The 17,272-nt window shown below is 43.8% G+C and overlaps 1 protein-coding gene across 2 annotated transcripts in view; it reads right to left on the reverse strand.

Annotated features, from left to right (window-relative positions):
• adamts3 (ADAM metallopeptidase with thrombospondin type 1 motif, 3) overlaps positions 1 to 17,272 on the reverse strand; it is a 148,806-nt gene that overhangs the window by 79,763 nt on the left and 51,771 nt on the right. For both annotated transcript variants that reach the window (XM_026187150.2, XM_080308924.1), the window contains exon 5: positions 5,199 to 5,392. In XM_026187150.2, the coding sequence (XP_026042935.2) occupies positions 5,199 to 5,392 (194 nt within the window). The remainder of the gene's footprint in view (positions 1 to 5,198; positions 5,393 to 17,272) is intronic.

Here is a 17,272-nt window from a genome sequence, read left to right on the forward strand (position 1 = left end):
CAAAGAAGGGTTAATTAACAGGAATGTAGCTCAATGCAAAGGTGGGAAATGGGAAGATGTGAAAGCAGCGCTTGGTTTACATGACACTGCTATAACAACACCTTATGAATAATCCTTCCCTCAACACTGATCAAAACAACAGCGATGAAATTTTGGCCATAATCACACAGTCCTGCTTATCGCTCTCGAATTTCATTTGGCATACACTCACTTACTCAATTTCCATCACAACCAGGATGTCCATCTCTTCCTTTTACACAGCCATGCTATAGGTGCTCCGTATTGAACTAGACTTCAGCACAGAGCACCTGCATAAGTCAGCAGGGAGTGGGTGAAAGGTGGAGGACCCACTTGACAGGTCAGGTTACTCGTCTATTCCAGGTAAGGACAACCGCATGCTTCAGACATAACTACAGGACATTCCCACCTATTTATATATAGAGATAAAATTATATATCCCATTTTTTTATCTATAGATGCACCTTTAGTTTGCTTTTTGACATCACCTGTTCTACATCTGCACAGAGACCGTGTCCATGTGTTTGTTCTAATGCTGATTTGCGTTATTTACAGTTAAGAAAAATATTTTAGAGCTCTTTTTTTACCAACATGGATGATGATACTGCATCTGTTGAGCATCTGTGTACAAAACCAGTCCCATAAAAAACAGTTCTCTCATTTTGGTGTCGAAGACCTTGACCAGTTCCCACCGAGTCCTGACCTCATCCCTGTCCAACTACTCTGGATAAACCAGTTTGCTTACTGTGAGCTGGGCCTTATCACACAACACAGGTGCTGAATCTCACTGCAGCCAGAAGCTGGTTGGATTTCTAAAACGAGATGAATTTAGATTTTTACAGCAGCATATTAATGTTCCTGGGTTGTCTATTTTTTTTTTTAAACCCACATACTATTGAATATGTAAGTCGACCGACATATCGAGTAGGTGACCATCGCCTCAGTGCTTTATGCTGATTATACTGGCAGCAGGCAAAGAGGAGGAGGAGAGCAATGGAAACAAAGAAGAGGAGAGGAGACTGAAGAGAGAAATCTGAGAGGAAACGAGCAGCGGAGACATGAAGACAAAAGAAAGAAGATGAAAGGAAACGAGTGAGAAAGAGGTAAGAGGAGAAGATCAATAGCAATGAATAAGAAGATGGTGCTGTGGTTGGATGAAGCCCAACACAACCGAAACAACACCATCCCCACAGTAAAGCATGGAGGTGGAAACATGTGTTGGAGCTGTTTTTCTTCACATTCACAACTTCGCCACATAGATGGACCAATGCATGGAGTCATGTACGGTAAAATCTTGGCTGAGAACCTCCTTTTTCAACCAGAATGACTTTTCCAGCATGACAATTATGCAAAACATACTGTCAAAGAGACGACGGAGTGAAAAGAAGGACGTTGAGGTCACCTCGGTGCCATAAAAAGAGTCATGTTACCAAACAGGGGAGAACTTAAAGGAGTTTCTGTAAAGAGGACTGGGCCAAAATCCCACCTGAGATCTACGCAAACCTGATGACCGTCTCAATGCTGTGCTTGACAACAACAGTTTCTCCACCGAGTACTCAGACATTTGAATCTGAAGACAAAACAGAGCTGCCTGATTCTGTAAGCCTGCTGCACTTACTGTTGGAGTCTCACTAATGATGAAGTATGTAACAATAAAAGAACAGACTTTATTCTTCTCTCATTTGCTGTAACAGATTCAGGACTAACGTATCGCTTGGTCACAACCAAATAATTTAAATGCAGTTTGAGTGCTGGTGTGTGTGTGTGTGTGTGTGTGTGTGTGTGTGTGTGTGTGTGTGTGTGTGTGTGTGTGTGTGTGTGTGTGTGTGTGTGTGTGTGTGTGTCTATATGCAGAACTTTCCATGAAAATTAAGTTGTTGTTGATTGGACTGCTCGAAGAGTCGCTTGTGAAGATGCCCACAGAATTCATACATACATGCTCATTAAATGGTCCAATCAGTTCCAATTCTCTGGAGGATGGTGAACACAAAGAAGAGGGGGCTCTGACTTGATTAGCAAGAGATATCAAAGAGAAGGAAAACTGGAAGACCAGAGAGGGAAACTGGGAAAAGGGGAGATGACAGGAGAAGAGTATTGAAACAGAAGAAGGAAGAAAGGAAAACAGAGGGAGTGAAGATGATGAACACAGATGAGACGGGGGTGAGGAGAAGAGGGAAGAAGAGAGCTGAGAGGAGAAGAAGAATAAAAGAGGTGGTGTAGGAGGGGAAAGAAGGAGGAGGAGAGGAGGGAGAAAGAAGAGCAGAGGAATATAAAAGGGAAACGAGGAGACAAGAGCGAAAGAAAGAGATAGAGAGAGAGAAGATCAATCACAGTAATCAGCGTTCAGAGACTGTGCTGCGTCCAGATAAAGCCAGCGGGGACCTCTACTGGAAAACACCATCAATAACCTCAAAACTTCAGTGCCAGACGCTGCAGAGATCCAGAGCGATAGAGTGATGCATGTGGCAGACTGAAAAGAGCATTTAGTACTTTGGAAGTTAAAAGGAACTGAGGTTATTATTATTATTATTATTATTATTATTAGGGATTTTGGAGGCATTTAATGTAGAGATGGGAATATCTTGACAGGATCAGGGACACTGAGGTTTATGCTCTGCTCCTTAAATCCAAGGACACTGCACACCCAGTGTAAATGCACAGTTTTACTATTCATGCCAGAAAAGGCTTAATAAAAACATCTATACATGGTAAACTGCACTGATAGCTAAAAATCATGAGATGTACAGTTCTGCTCATCATGGGCATGAGTGTCATGGCTCCACACACACGCTCACTTAAATCTTATTGTAAGTGGTGCTGAAGGCTACAAGGAACAGACTTTTCTCTTCCTTTCTAGTGGACAGAGGTAAAGTCCAAGGAACTCGGTGAAGATCTACTGAGGAGGAGATTTTCACCTGTTCTTTAAAATTTAAAAGGCTGTAGTGCATGTTTTGAAAGTGCTTCACCACAAAGATTTATACATGAGCACTATGAGATTTCATTTAGAAGATATGGAATCAAAAATGATCAGTGCTGCTGCTGATGAAAAAACCTGAATATCAGCAAATGTGCAAATATGAATGTCAACAAGTGACAAATTAAATGTAGCAACAGTAAAATAAGCTAAACTAAAAATGATGACATAAAATATCAATAGGACCATATGTGACACTCATAAAACTAAATATTTGACCTACTTTCATGAATATTATAGGACGAGATCAATTTTTGATCTGTTTTTCTTTAGTCTGAACTAAAAATATGCATTTTCTCAGAGTGAACCACATCCAGACTAGAGGAAACATCAGTACCAGTGACTGATGGGCCCTGATTGGCTGTCACTGACAAACAAACTGCTGCAATCCTTCCAGTCAGTCCAGGCTGGAGCGTTCGAACCAGAAAGGACCTCGTTTAAATAAAGCTGGCAGACAAACTGCTTTCATGTCCAAACGCAGGATGGGTCCATTATGGGGAACATCAGCAGCATCTGAGAGGCTTGTAATTTGAATGCAGCGCTACAAATAATGAGATAATGTTAATACAGCGCTGTAAATAATGAAGCCGGTGAGGAAACGAGAGGCAATCCTGCCTTTTTACAAACTCTCACACGAAATGAAAACACAAGCAGAGAAACAACATTGATTTCTTTAAAATCCTGTCATGTTCAAGTGAAATTGTTCCGCCCCACAACATGTCAGCGACGACACAAAAACCGATGTCTATCAGAATTTGGTGGTACGCGATCATCCGCGGCCCATCGCTTCAGAAAGCTTTGATCAGCTGCTGATTTGCTGCCGAGGAGCAGCCACGGCAGAAACCTGAGTGACGACACTCCACGGAGAGCGCGACAACGCGGCGGCAAAAATGCTCCGCCTCTTCCATCTGCATTGAAACCTCTCATTAAAGGAACACTTCACCTTTCTGCCAGGCAATAATGGCACATGTGCCAATCTCTCACAACGCAAGCGAGGTGTATCTGTGACATCTGTGAGGACGTGATGAGCGAACACGGCATCTAATCTGCCTCCAGAGACTAACGACAGTCTGAGCTAACTGCCTAACGCACACGGAGGGCAGAGAAATCCCTGCTAGGGATCATACGTGAATGGCTGTAATAATTCCCACGGAGGCACAATTAGCACCCTGTGTGTGGACAACAGTGTGAATACACACTGGAGGGAACAGATGCTCTTGGCATCCCAACAGCTGCTTGCGGGCTCCATTTCTTTCTGATTCAGACAATATAACACTGATCCACAGCAGAGAACCCACAGGAGTGGGCTGCTGTGACACCAATGACTCACTTATTCATATCAAGACCAGTTCCATACAATATGTGATAGGAAGTGTAGATTAGAGGGTACTGTAACCTCAGCAACAGAGAGACAACACCAGCTCTCAAACAACAAAACTGAAAAGTGTGGATAACTAGAAATGCACTTTGAATGAGTCTCATTTACACCTTGAAACGAAGATACAGTTAACGACTGCTTTGGGAGACAAAGAGACTTAATAGTGTTTATTATTTGGAGGCTTCTTCCTTCCTAGTTTAAACATGGCTGACTCAAGGGAAGAAACACGTCAATGATCACAGAGATCACAGAAAAAAACACTAAAATAAAGTAAAAAAGGAATCTGACTCTATCCAGCTTTAGGGTCCCAGGATGCTGAAGCCCAGCTCAGCTGACACAGTCCACCTTTTTGCTGTCAGGCGCCAGTCGCTGATCCACTGTGCTGCTCCTACAAGCAGACACTCTGATTCCCAGCACCATATTTGCCTTTTATAAAGGTTAATCTGCATCATCATCATCATCATTTACATTTACGTGTCAGTACAGTGCATTCACACAACCCTTTATTCTGTGTGCTTTAAGCACATCCAGTGCCAATTTAAAATCACCAATTAACCCAGAATCCCTTTGGATTGTGGGAGGAAGCCGGAGCACCTGGAGGAAACCCACAAAGGTAAGGTAAACTCCAGAGGAAGGCCCCAGCAGAGGTTTGGACCAGCAGAGCAAGAAGCGAGTCGGGTTCCCACTGCACCACCGAGCTGCCCAGTGGCATCCCTAATGCATGCTGTGCTTACATAAAATCCCTGTTCTGTTACATTCAAAACACAAGTCGGGTTTAATACACAACAGTTTTCAAACTAGGAACAAAATGAAGTTGTAGTGACTCACTATGTTCATCAGTGTGAGGAGGTAATTCTGCACATGCTCCTTGCCGTGAAATCGGACCACTGAGTCATCGACTCCCAGCAGGATTTCGATGTTGTAGTCGTCCTCTCCAGCGTCCCTCCGTCTGCGGCGCCGGACCGTCTCATTCACCTGTCGGGTTACTGAGTCGAGGCTCCCGGGAACATCGAGCTCCGGTTCTGTAAGATTAAGACGGGAGAGATACGACTTTTAATATTTTTTCCATTTCCAGCTGTGAAAGCCGCTGCAGGGCGTTCATTTTAAAATGCTAACTGGGTAAAGGCGCTCACTGATCTGCTATTACATAACAATTACATTGTGTTAGACGAGCATTCGATCAACATTAACGAGCGAGTCGTGCAGCTGCAGGTCTGCAGGTTCTGTCTGCATATGAATGTGTCAGCAGAGGCCAAAGCTTGTTCTGAAGTCGAGTGCCTGCTGGCCTGAATTATACATGTTTCATATTTGATGGTTGGAAAAGGGTTTATCCAGTCGGAGCTTTATGTTGTTTTTTCTGATTAATGATTAGCTAATGAGCAGTATGAGGCGATGGCGCAGCGACGTACGGAGAAAGCCAAGCAGATGTTTTCAAAAGGAGACATTTTCCAGCCGGGTGCGCAGCCACAGCTGGATTTCATAACACTTCAATTCAAGTGCTGAAAAGGCAAATAACATGTTTATAATTTCCTGTTTTAATCATTTACTGGAGCAAAAGTACATTTTCTGGTTCCAACTTTAAATGAGTGGATTTGTGTGACCTTCTGTTTCAGATCATTTTCATTCCAGCATCTCTGGACTTTTGGTCAAACAAATCAAGCACTATGGGGATAACACAGCAGTGCTCCTTATTTACCTGAAAAATGTTGATTTAGCAAAACAAAAAGAAAAAACAAGGCGAGAAATAGAAAACTACTTTTGTTTTAGTCAAAATGCCAGAAACCCCCTCATGTATTAGACGACCTTTGTGTTATTCACCCTGTTTGTTCAGTGCTGACTGTGTTATGGAGCTTTGACAGGTAAACTGATGCTAAAAGCAACTGTTAAAGCTTCAAATCTGTGGAAGGATAAAAAGGTCTGTGACAGCAGCTCAGTTCATTCAGTCCACAATTCACTTCAATCCAACAAAGGCTGATGGGGTTCACTGCCTTTAATTAGTACACGGGATAAAAGAACTTGTAGCTTTTGAGGCATTTTTACAACCCACAGACTTTCCTCTGTTGTTACATAACTTTCAAATCAGATTTGACTTCAAACCGAGTTTCTGCTTCCCCCGATATGAAAATGAGGTGAACTGTCTGACTTGACAGATTTCAGGCTCCTCTCCTCAAACTAGCTGAATGTGCTAATACTTCCCACTTTGATGGAATGGACCACCAGTACTTAAAGCTCCCATAATACTGCTTATACTACTCACACTCTGGAGGCTAAGGGTATCTCTGTGAAACCGCAGGCAGCAGTGCAGATATCGGGGCCTCGAGGACTACAGAGGGGGTATCGAGCGGCTGCTCTTCACTCCACAGTTTGCTGCTTTATAGTTAAAAGTGTTGCAAATTGAATTATCATCTTATAATAAAAGGAAAAAGTCTTTCTTGTTTTCGAGCAGACTGACTGGTTATAATGGCCGGAGGGGCAGAGCTGCAGGTTGAATGACTCATCAGGATGTCTCCGAGCGAGACTGTTTTCCTCTAGTGGAGCTGGTGGTTACCAGTAAGGCGGTGATTATGCTTCCAGTGTTTTATTTGGTTTAACCACAGTGGACTACATCCTGTTAGCTCTGTACTGACGTGTGCAGTTCGTTTCAGATATAATCAAAAATAAGAATGAACGGGGTGCGCCTCTTCGTCAAGGCAGAGAAAACTGTGTTTTAACGGTCATCGTCACCTCTCGCTGAATTGCACTTTGTTATAACATGTTATATGATAATTATAATACATGTTACCATTGCAGCTTTTGATAACTAACCAACAGTGACTCTCTCAGTAAGAGGAATTTGTTTTTAGATTTTCTTTGTAATAGTGTAAAAAAATGAAAACTCCCATTTACAAAAAGTATTTAGAGTCATTGCTGATTTCTTTGTAGAAGACTCTGGCTACTCTAAAGTGCATTTATACAGTGGTGTCAACACAACAATCGGCGGCAACTTGAAAACCTGGCAAATATTGTGTAGATGTACAACCAAAACAGCTCTGACGCACCGAGGCATGGACACGGCTCGTCTAGGGGCTGCTCTCTGGCTTCTGGCAAAGCACAGTTGGGTCCACTAATACAAGGTGTCTCCTCCGTGAGGAGAATCGGATGGAGGTGGGGGGGCTCCTCAAAACTTTCTAGGGCATTTGTTGCAACTTGGAGGGCAGGCTGACCTGCTGGAGGAGGCTGCTGACATGTGAGAGTTTCAAACCGGGGGGTGTCTGCTCTGAAACAATGTTCAAGTGGCCGTGTGTGTTAAATTACATCCACGTTAAAGCCAGGAGGAAAGGTTTCTCAGCACTGAGTGAGATTATTGATGGTTATTCACTTCACATGTGAGGTTTTGAGGTTGAGCCTGACAGGTGTATGTAATCCAACAGTTATAAAGGCTTCAAAGCCATTTAAAGATTATCAAAGAAAAATGTCAAAAGGAGGGAACAAATGTTTAATCTTTTTCACATTCTGCAACCGATTCCAACTAAATTTTGCTCAGACCTTTCAGGGTGTTGCACACTCACAAGGTGATTGCACAGGTTGCCTAGTTTCCTATCAGGAGGCAACCTTTCTGCAAACAGCTGCAGTCTGACTACAACCACTCTCAGACAGAAAGTCAGTCATTTCTATCTCCACTCCACTCAGCTGGCTCCCAGCTGCTTGTATTCTGGTTATATTCACATAGAACAGGAAGGTTGTGAGCGCAGATGTAATATGTGTAAAATTTCTGTCTATGCAGACGGCAACAAATACACAATTTTCAACTACTTATTACGGTTAATTGCTGTATTATCATAAACAGCATGCATGTAATGACAAAGCTGAACTTTGAGGACCATATTTGCGGTATATGTTAATGCAATATGCAGTATACTGAAAAATGTACTATGGTATCATCAGTGAAAGATTGTGGTAATATCATATTGTGGGGTGTTTGGTGATCCCGCCTCTATCAGTTAACCCAGCATGCATGTCTTTGGGTGGAAGCTGAAGACCTGGAGAGAACCCACAGACACGGGGAGAACATGCAAGCTCCACACAGAAAGGCTTTAGCCGGCCGTGTGTTCGAACCTCCTCGCCGTGCAGCATGTATTTGGTTCATTTCACAGCTCAGTGCAACAGGAGAACACTATTTCAAACCAAACTGAGTGAGAGCGTGAGGCACGCCTTGGCTTCTTCTGCAATTTGTACAAGGCCAATGAATCCTCAGAGCGAAAAAATAAACTGAAAGCAAGAAAGGTCATTGTCCATTCAGCAATAAATACAAATGTCTGTCAGCAAGACAGCACAGGCCTGGAGCTAAAAATTGGGTTCACGTTGGTTCATGCAGCCCATTTACAAACAAACCAGAGTAGGCAAACAAAGGTGCCACAGACTCACAAGAAGCTCGTATACTGAAGACGTTTCGGTAAGCTCTCATCAGGCCGTGTTACAAAGTTTGGCAGCGAGGTGAGTCAAAACAAATCGTGCTGTAGAAACCTGTGACTTCGGCTAAAACTGATGGCACTGGAAATAACCTCGTCACACATATACAGCAATCCTGTGCAGCACGGATGAATGGCAGAGCAGCGTTACAGAAGATGAAGACATTTTCAGCCAGAGCGGACCCCTCACCTGGCCAAAGACATGGAATATAAAGAGCAACTCCTGCAAACCACCAAGAACATATTAAGAGTGAAAAGCTGAACTGCGTCTGAAGGACAGCAGGGCCGAGCACGCCTGCTCTCTGAATTTTCCCTGAATAAACGAATGACTGAAGTAAAGTAGTTCACGGTTTTAGATTTCATCCACACTGGGTGAAGATACTCTGCTGGCAAATACGGGTAAATCTGAAGCCATAAATAAAAGCACAGGCCATTTTTCATTTTTCCAGGGATGCTGTGGACCACAGACAGGGCCGGTGATTGAGTGGAGAGGGAGCTAAAATAAATAGGAAGAAATGGCTGCCACCTCAGCCGTGGCCCGGCTTCTACAGTGTTGGGATTGTGGAGCGCATTCCTCCTCTCCGCCGCTCCCGTCATGACACAGGCATTCTTGTGCAGCAGGCCAGCTCCCCCCCTCCCCTGCCTGAGTAAACAGGCTCTCTGAGGTCCCTACTTCAAACGCACAGGACTTCCCCTCAGCAGCGCTCCTTAAGACTGCCAGTGTGCTTGAGTCAGTGGCGAGCACCCCACCGCCCTCCTCTGCCTCGCCCCACCACGGGCCACAGCCCAGTCCCGTGGGAGCCCCACCATGCAACAGCAGCAGCCCAGGAGACGGGGGCCCTGGGTCAGCGTCTGCCCACACATGGCAATGTGCGGCAAGGTGGCAATGAGGCCGGCCAGAGCCGCCGCAGGCTAAAAATGGCACAGACGTAGGCGACAGGCATCGCGCCATCAGCTGAAAGTGGAAATCTACTGTCTGCTGTGACAGAATTAATATCCACGTTGTACGCTTCAAGGACACTCACACGAAACCCATTAGTAAGATGGACACTGATACGCAGCCAATAATGACACTTTGTGTAAAATCCTTTTTTTATACATTCAAATACGCACGCAAAAAGCTTTTCCCTTTTCAGTGCAGATGGATACATGTCTCCACGGAAACGTTACTACAGGAAAAGTATGCAATGCCCTCATTTAGAGGAAAATATCCACGAGCTCCAAGGTTTTACAGCAACAATAGGCAGGAATGCGAATTAAAATATGGCTCGTAATCCTTTTATCTGTTTCTGCAGCAGAGACGGGGGATTGGGCAGGATGTACTCCACCAGGTGTGCAAAACGGTACAGAAACTCTTATCGAGATCGGGGCAGGAATTTGCATAAGTTCAAAGTGATTTGTCTCGTGAGCCAAAACTAGACGTGAAATACGGCGGGACAAACAGATCAGGAACAAGTACGGGAGTTTGGTTTTCTACATTTTCTTTGGAAGTGCAGCTGGAAATGAAGTCACTAGATTCTGAGTGGGAATGAGTGGAATTTCAGTGATTGGAAAAGAAGGCTTGCTTGCACACAAGTCAGAAAGGTTATTCCAGGTTAAAGTCAAGAGCGATGTCAGACTCCTGAGTCAGAGCCACTAGATCATCTCTGTCATTTTCCTTTATGCAAATGGACTGGAAGCATCCATTTGCATAAACTGAAATAGCAGCAGTTAGAGCTCCATTTCCATACCCCGTGCCCTCATTCGCACAGATAAGAGCTTAAACTCTGATTTCACACACTGTGAAAAAGTTGGGATTAGAGGTGACAGGAGAGCGCCACCCTGACCGCTGCTGTTCTAAAGCACAAGATGACAGAGAAGGAAAGCAAAGAGGACAAACCACATCTCCACATGGGAGATGTCACCAGACAGCAGGAAAGGGACATGTGAGTCAGACCGTAACGACCAATCACAATAATTTATTCCATATCCCGCGGTTATGAACTTCAATAGTAAAAGAGCGATTCTGGCCCCAACCAGAGTAAGACTGTGAGGCGGTTATAGAAAATAAAGGTTTATGGCATATTTGTGCTTTAAATACTTAAATCTGTGTGAGCTACATGCAACACTCACAACAAGATGCTAGTTTTAGGTTCCTCTGATCTTACTGTAGTCTCCACATTAGAAACGTCACTTTGAGAAAGAAGGGAGATGACGTTTATTTCAGCTCTGAATATGATCAGTCTATAAATAGTCAAAAGTCTGTGGTCATCTCTCTCCTGTCCTCCAGGTATTGTCCTTCCACCTTGTGAAGTGTGTGCAGGAGCTCAGCAGTCTCCACTCAGCTCATCAGGAGTACTAAGGCTGGGAGAGAAGAGGAGGGCAGCGCCAGCGTGGGCTGTTTGCTAAAAGCCTGACTGAGTGGATTTTGTTTTTATGGCTGTCTGCTGCACTTTTCTTACTGAAATTTGCAAAAAGGCTTAGCAGCAACGTTCTGTCCAGTTGAGCTTGAATTTGACATCAAATTCAGCACGGTAGTTGGAACAGACTAATCAATTTTCCTGGATTCAGTACCTCCTAGTTAGTAGATGCACCCATGGTATCTATTTCTAAATCCGCGGTCACGTTTTTCTCCATTTATTGTGTTCACAAGATATCAGAAAGCCTGACCTCTGTGTTGCCTCATTCTTAAGTTGCTCACCCAGCAGGGTGGCAACAATCCCCCAACGGCCGTTTACCGCTAAGAGTTAAAAACCTTGGATTAAGGAAACAAAAGATAATCGCGGAGCCAAAAATATGTAGCTATGTAATCGGTGGGTAATTGCTTTTTAGTTACATACGCAGACTTGAATTAACTCCACGTCCAAAAGGGCTCAATGGGCTGAGGTGGATGTACACTGGGTCAGCTTACACATTCAAAATGTGGGGAAAAAATGTTGTTACAAAGAAACTATAACATCAAAGAAAAGTTAATCCGTCAATGGGCAACGCTGCGTTTCCTCCAGGATCATGACATGCTCGGTCAGCTACCGGACTCCTGTGGTAATCACTTCAGTGATAAGGAGCCACACTCTGCATCGCCTGACATGGCAGTAATCTGGTGTTCGGGTTTTTCTGGTCACTGACCACATAAACCAAACTCTCCTCTATGAAACACACCAAGTCGTTTGATACGTGACATGTAACAAGTCCCGCTGGCAAATGAAAAAGGAGAAAATGACAATAATCCAAAACGATCAAATTCATCTATAACTTTGTCTGTTGTGCGTCGTGTTTGTCGAATGAATAAAAGATCAAAAGTTAAAAACCGAGTGTGTGGAGGCAGTGAGAGTTTGTTCTCACGACAAGGACGCAGTCACAGTTACTGTGTCACCCGAGTAACTCTGAGGTCACGCTGACACGTGTCTCATATCAAGTGTCTTTACTTTTTTAAACAAATGTTTGGAAAAACCGCAACAACACAAAAAGAAAACGAGGCGTCTGATGTTAGTCGCCGTCTCATGGTCCCGCTCTGCCCAAACTAATCTCACAGAAGCATCACAGCTGCTCCTTTATATATACAACAGTTATGTTTCACAAGGTCTGACAATGAAAGCTTTTTAGTTCAGCAGAAATATCAGAGAGCAGCACAAAAGAAACACACACGACTCTTCAAAGTAATTTAATATTTTTCATGCTGTGAAATGTGGATTTTCTCTCACTTTCCTCTAAAACTTCCTGTCTATAAAACATTGAGATATGGTGAATTATGACAAAGTGAACTGAATCGGATACATCTTGAAAAGTTTGAGAGATTGGATCGATCAGGACGCCTCACAGACGACAGATTAAAAGCTCCCTGATAAGGGGCCACGCAGCACTGAGGGCTAATAACAAACGGCTTCATGTTCATATCTGACAGCTGAGCTTTACATTTCATAAGAGTTGATCTGTTTCCTGATTTTTTATTTAGTTATTTTTTGTGCATGGATTTGTACCCGTAACATAAAGGATGACACATCTCTAAATATCGATGCAGCCCCAAGAAAATAGCTGCCAAGGTTAAAAAAATAAATACATAACCTCATGCATTATTCACCGTATGTACTGTCAGTGTTGTTAAATCTCCTGCACAATACCCACTGGCAGCAGAAGACTGCAGTTCCATCAGTGTTACAGGGTTGTGTGAATGCCTGAATGATAATGCCGTCACTGTCACACTGACACAGCAGGTCCTGTTTCATATCTGAAAAAGTCTAATCAACCTTTTTTGGTTCATTTCTCATTTTATGGGCTCATAAATACTGTTTGTGATTCATTATTGTACAATTTATGGAGCTGACAATTTAGGATTCAGTTAGCCCCCCCCATGGAAGCCCTGTACACCTGTGAGTGCACACCAACCCACCCAACCAACAGCATGGGCTCATCTCTGATGGGAATGAGACAGTGTAGAGATCATGTCTGTGAAGGTTCTCAGTCCTCCAGGTCATCGTAGTCAAAGGAGCTTGCAAAGAAAAGCGTCTGGACTTCTTTAAGTTACTTGAAGACGTTTCACCTCTCATCCGAAAAGCTTCTTCAGTTCTTAGGTCAAGTGGTGGAGAGTCCCCACAGGGGGTCCTTTTGTCCCTCTGTGAGGGGAAACTCCCACTAGGTTTAAATCTGGGACTCCCCACCATTTGACCTTAGAACTGAAGAAGCTTCTCGGATGAGAGGTGAAACGTCTTCAAGCTACTTAAAGAAGTCCAGACACTTTTTTTTGCAAGCTCCTTAGACAGTGTAGAGAACTTGTCCCACTGCTGCTCAGAATATAACTTAACGCTGAAAAGAACTCTTAATGGACTTCAGGAGGCAGAGAGCGGGGTTATTAACAGAGAGCAGGGGGAATCTGACTTAAACTTCAGGTTCTTGAGCACCCACATCTGCACTGATCACACCAGGACCTACAACACCATCGCACGGGTAAAGAAGGCCCAGCAGCAGCTGCAATTCCTTTTCAGGAAAACCTGGGCCACCACAGGTGACCCCTCGGACCCCGCCCATCACGTGTTTGAAACGCTTCCCTCTGGTCGGCACCTCAACTCAATCAGGTCCCACACCTCCAGACTCGCCGACAGCTTCCTCCCCTTGGGCTGTTAACAAACACTATGCCCCCAAACTCCACCCCTGCCCACCCACCACACCAATCTGAGCCATGGTCTGAGTGACCCTCACTGCTCAGGCCACTCGCACACGGACTCTACACTCAGACCGAGTCCTTTGCACTGCTTCCATGCCCTTTGTTCTCGAATGTGCACCTTTCTCTACTTTGTATTCCTGTTGACTGCATATACTTTTCCTCTTTTTTATTTATTCCTTCTGTCTTACTATTTATATTTTACTCGTGCACAGTCGGTGTGGAGCACCCATAATTCTGTGCATGTACAATGACAACAAAGGGCTCTTCTATTCTATCCTTTTCTATTCTAATGTGAACCTTTCAGGGTGAGTGAACAAAAGGCCGAAAACCGACACGCTACCTCAAGACTGACAATTTCATGTCACCACTAACAGCAATGTCCCGCCCACCTCTGCTCCAATTTACTGCTGCCAATTTACCTCTTGTCATGTCAGGGGATTTTTGGCTCCCCGGGGTACATAAAAGCTGGCATAATTACACCGGGCTTTATGACTGAGGCAATATTGTTTTGGCCCTCTCTCTTCTACAATAGAGCTGAAAATAAGCGGTGACAGCAGCAACAACAGCAGCCTAATTACCAGCAGCGCACCGCAACAGGAGAAAAGATGCTGGCCGAAGCATTTCCCGTGATGGAGACGCCACGCAGCTTTGTGGTTCTGCGCCGATGTGTGATGGGGACTTTTAAAAAGGGGGCGTGTGCATTCTCTGTGGCCCACCTGAAGCTTTTGAATCATTATTAACAGGCTCATGGGGAGTCTCAGGCAAAAAGTTGAAGCAAACACTTCTGCTCCCGCTGAGCCGTATATTAAGGAATAACTAGACTAATGATTTCTGGGTCTTGGCTGCTTTGCCTAAGGAAACTAACTTTGAGCCTTTCGTTGCAAGAACAAAGCACCAACATTCCCTGAAGAAAGGTTGTTAGAAACCCCGATGCTTAGATCAGACGATGCATAGAGGACTTGGCTGTCGTGTACGGGTTATACTTGTATTTAAATAGAGACACATTTCATGCTGATATTTTACATACAAGTAGACTAAAGTACAATTTTAGCAGACAGTGAGCGTTATAGTTTAATAAATAACCTGCTATATGAAGGAGTCAAAAGTCCAGTCCACTGATAAATGTTTCAGGGCAAGACTTCAAAAACCGAGCGACAATGAAAGCGTCCCCTGTTGTGCACGATGATACCGCGGGGTCACCCCGTCATAGTGGACGGGTTAGCCCTGCCCAATACAAGTGGTGCTAAGATTTTCAAAATGACAGTAGCCATCCTAAAACACCGCCCTCTGTTTATAACACTCCTGTAAAAGGTGTAAAAAGGTGCTTTGCTCTTTTAAAGTCTCAAAACAGCTTATGGTTTTGGCAGGTGTATTATTCAGATATCAGAGCATTTAACTCTTTTTCGCTCTTAACAGCTCAAAGGAAGCTGAATGCTACAAAACCACAAATATTTGGTAATAATACTTCTTTAAATAATGCAAACAGCCCATCCAGTGTCTAAACTAGCCAGAATAGCCGCTAATGCTTCAACTGAGCTGAGCTGAAAACTTGTTAGCCTGTGATGCAGCCCAGCTGGGAGACATGCCAGGAGGGCAAATGTTGAATGACACAACAAGTGGATTAGGGAAGAGTGATTTCCTTGATTTGTGGTTTGGACTGTGTAACAGCTCTGAAATTTGCCACCCGTTAAGCCATAAAATGAAGCCTAACCTGACAGAAAAAAGGTCTGTCAGCCACGTGGACCTTCAGGAGTACGCAGGTCCACATCTGCTGCTACTGAAAAGTCAGACTGTCACAGAGAGTGCAGATGCAAAGAGACAAGATAAGAAGCAGCATCTAATCAAAAGTGAAAGGCATGCTCTCAGATTGGAGGCACAGCAGCTGATAGGTACTCCCATCAAATTTCCTGCAGTATATTTTTTTAATCAACAACACATCAGATTACCTCCAGAGCAGTCCTGCATCACAATAACCTCCACATAATAGGTCCTAATAGGAAATTTAAACAGAGGATAGAAGATTTAAGATCAAAGTCAATGTTTGTCACCAAAGCAAACATCTTTGAAGTCAGGTCACTTTGGCAGGACAAATGGGACATTTTATTAGAGACATCTCCACAGGGGGTGTGCGTGCAAAACCGATAACATGAAACTCCATATAACTCCAGGTAATTTCAGGCTTCAAAAACAAGGCATCAGCCAAAATTAGAAGTTTCACAAGGTGGAGATCAACACCAGTGGGTCACATCACAGCGGATAGATCCAGACACTAAACACACAAATCTGGAAATTGTGCATGCAACAGTTAGCAAGCCTGGTTCCAAACATGTGGCCAGGATTAGACAGCTGATCTATAAACTACTGCAGAAGATGTTTTTTATCAGCCGTGCTTAAGGTGTCACTCAGACTTGGTGTTGGCAGCAAACCTGTTATCTGATTTTTGTTTTCTGTTATTTGTTGTATTTGTATAATGTGGACGTTTGCTTTGCTTCATCATTATATTTACAGCTTTGGCAGAAAATGCTACTCGAGCGATTTGTGCCTGTGCTGACTGGTCTGGGGAAGGAAAGGAAGTAACAAACTGGGAGCCAATACCAGTACATTGTAACCATTCAAGCTTTATTTTTAATGAGCTCTCTTTTCTTTCCTCTGGCACTTCAAAGCTGAATGAATGTGCATTTGGACTACTAACGTTACTACTGCTTATTACAGTACCGGGTCACCTGTGATGGCCCAGGTTATTATCGCTGCCAATACGGGAAATATTAAAAATAAAATGTGACAAACTGCTGTAGCCAACCATCAAATACAAATGTGCTATATATGATGTTACACAGTATAGTTTTGAAATTTGGACAGATTTCAGGCTACGCTAGCCCCGTTCTGCATTTAGCATTCAAACATGGTAAAAAGCAAATAAGGGGACCTATTCTTTAAACCTGGACTAGCTTACCGTTTGCACTCATAAATAGTCTAAATGTCTTTCTGTTGCCAGGTTGCTTATCTGTTGTTGAGCTGCAGAATATCAAACTTGTGTGGAGTGTGTTTGTGGTGACTTAAGAGCAGCAGAGCGAGAGTCCTGAAGCAGACAACGGTAAGCCTTGTTGGGCTCAGTCAGTTACAACATGCTGCAAAACTTAGGCTTCATTCATGCTGGGTGTGAACTGCCTTTTTGGAAGAAATGCTCACTGTATTTCCTTTCAGGGGGTTCAATATATTTTGGTGATCTGCATCCGTTTTTTCCCCCCACTCTTTCTCACAGAGTACAAACAACCCAATGTCATCGCTGAAAGGTCAAGCGACAAACTGTTTCCAGT

This window comes from Astatotilapia calliptera, chromosome 12, assembly GCF_964374335.1.
Source record: "Astatotilapia calliptera chromosome 12, fAstCal68.1, whole genome shotgun sequence".
Lineage (NCBI taxonomy): Eukaryota > Metazoa > Chordata > Actinopteri > Cichliformes > Cichlidae > Astatotilapia > Astatotilapia calliptera.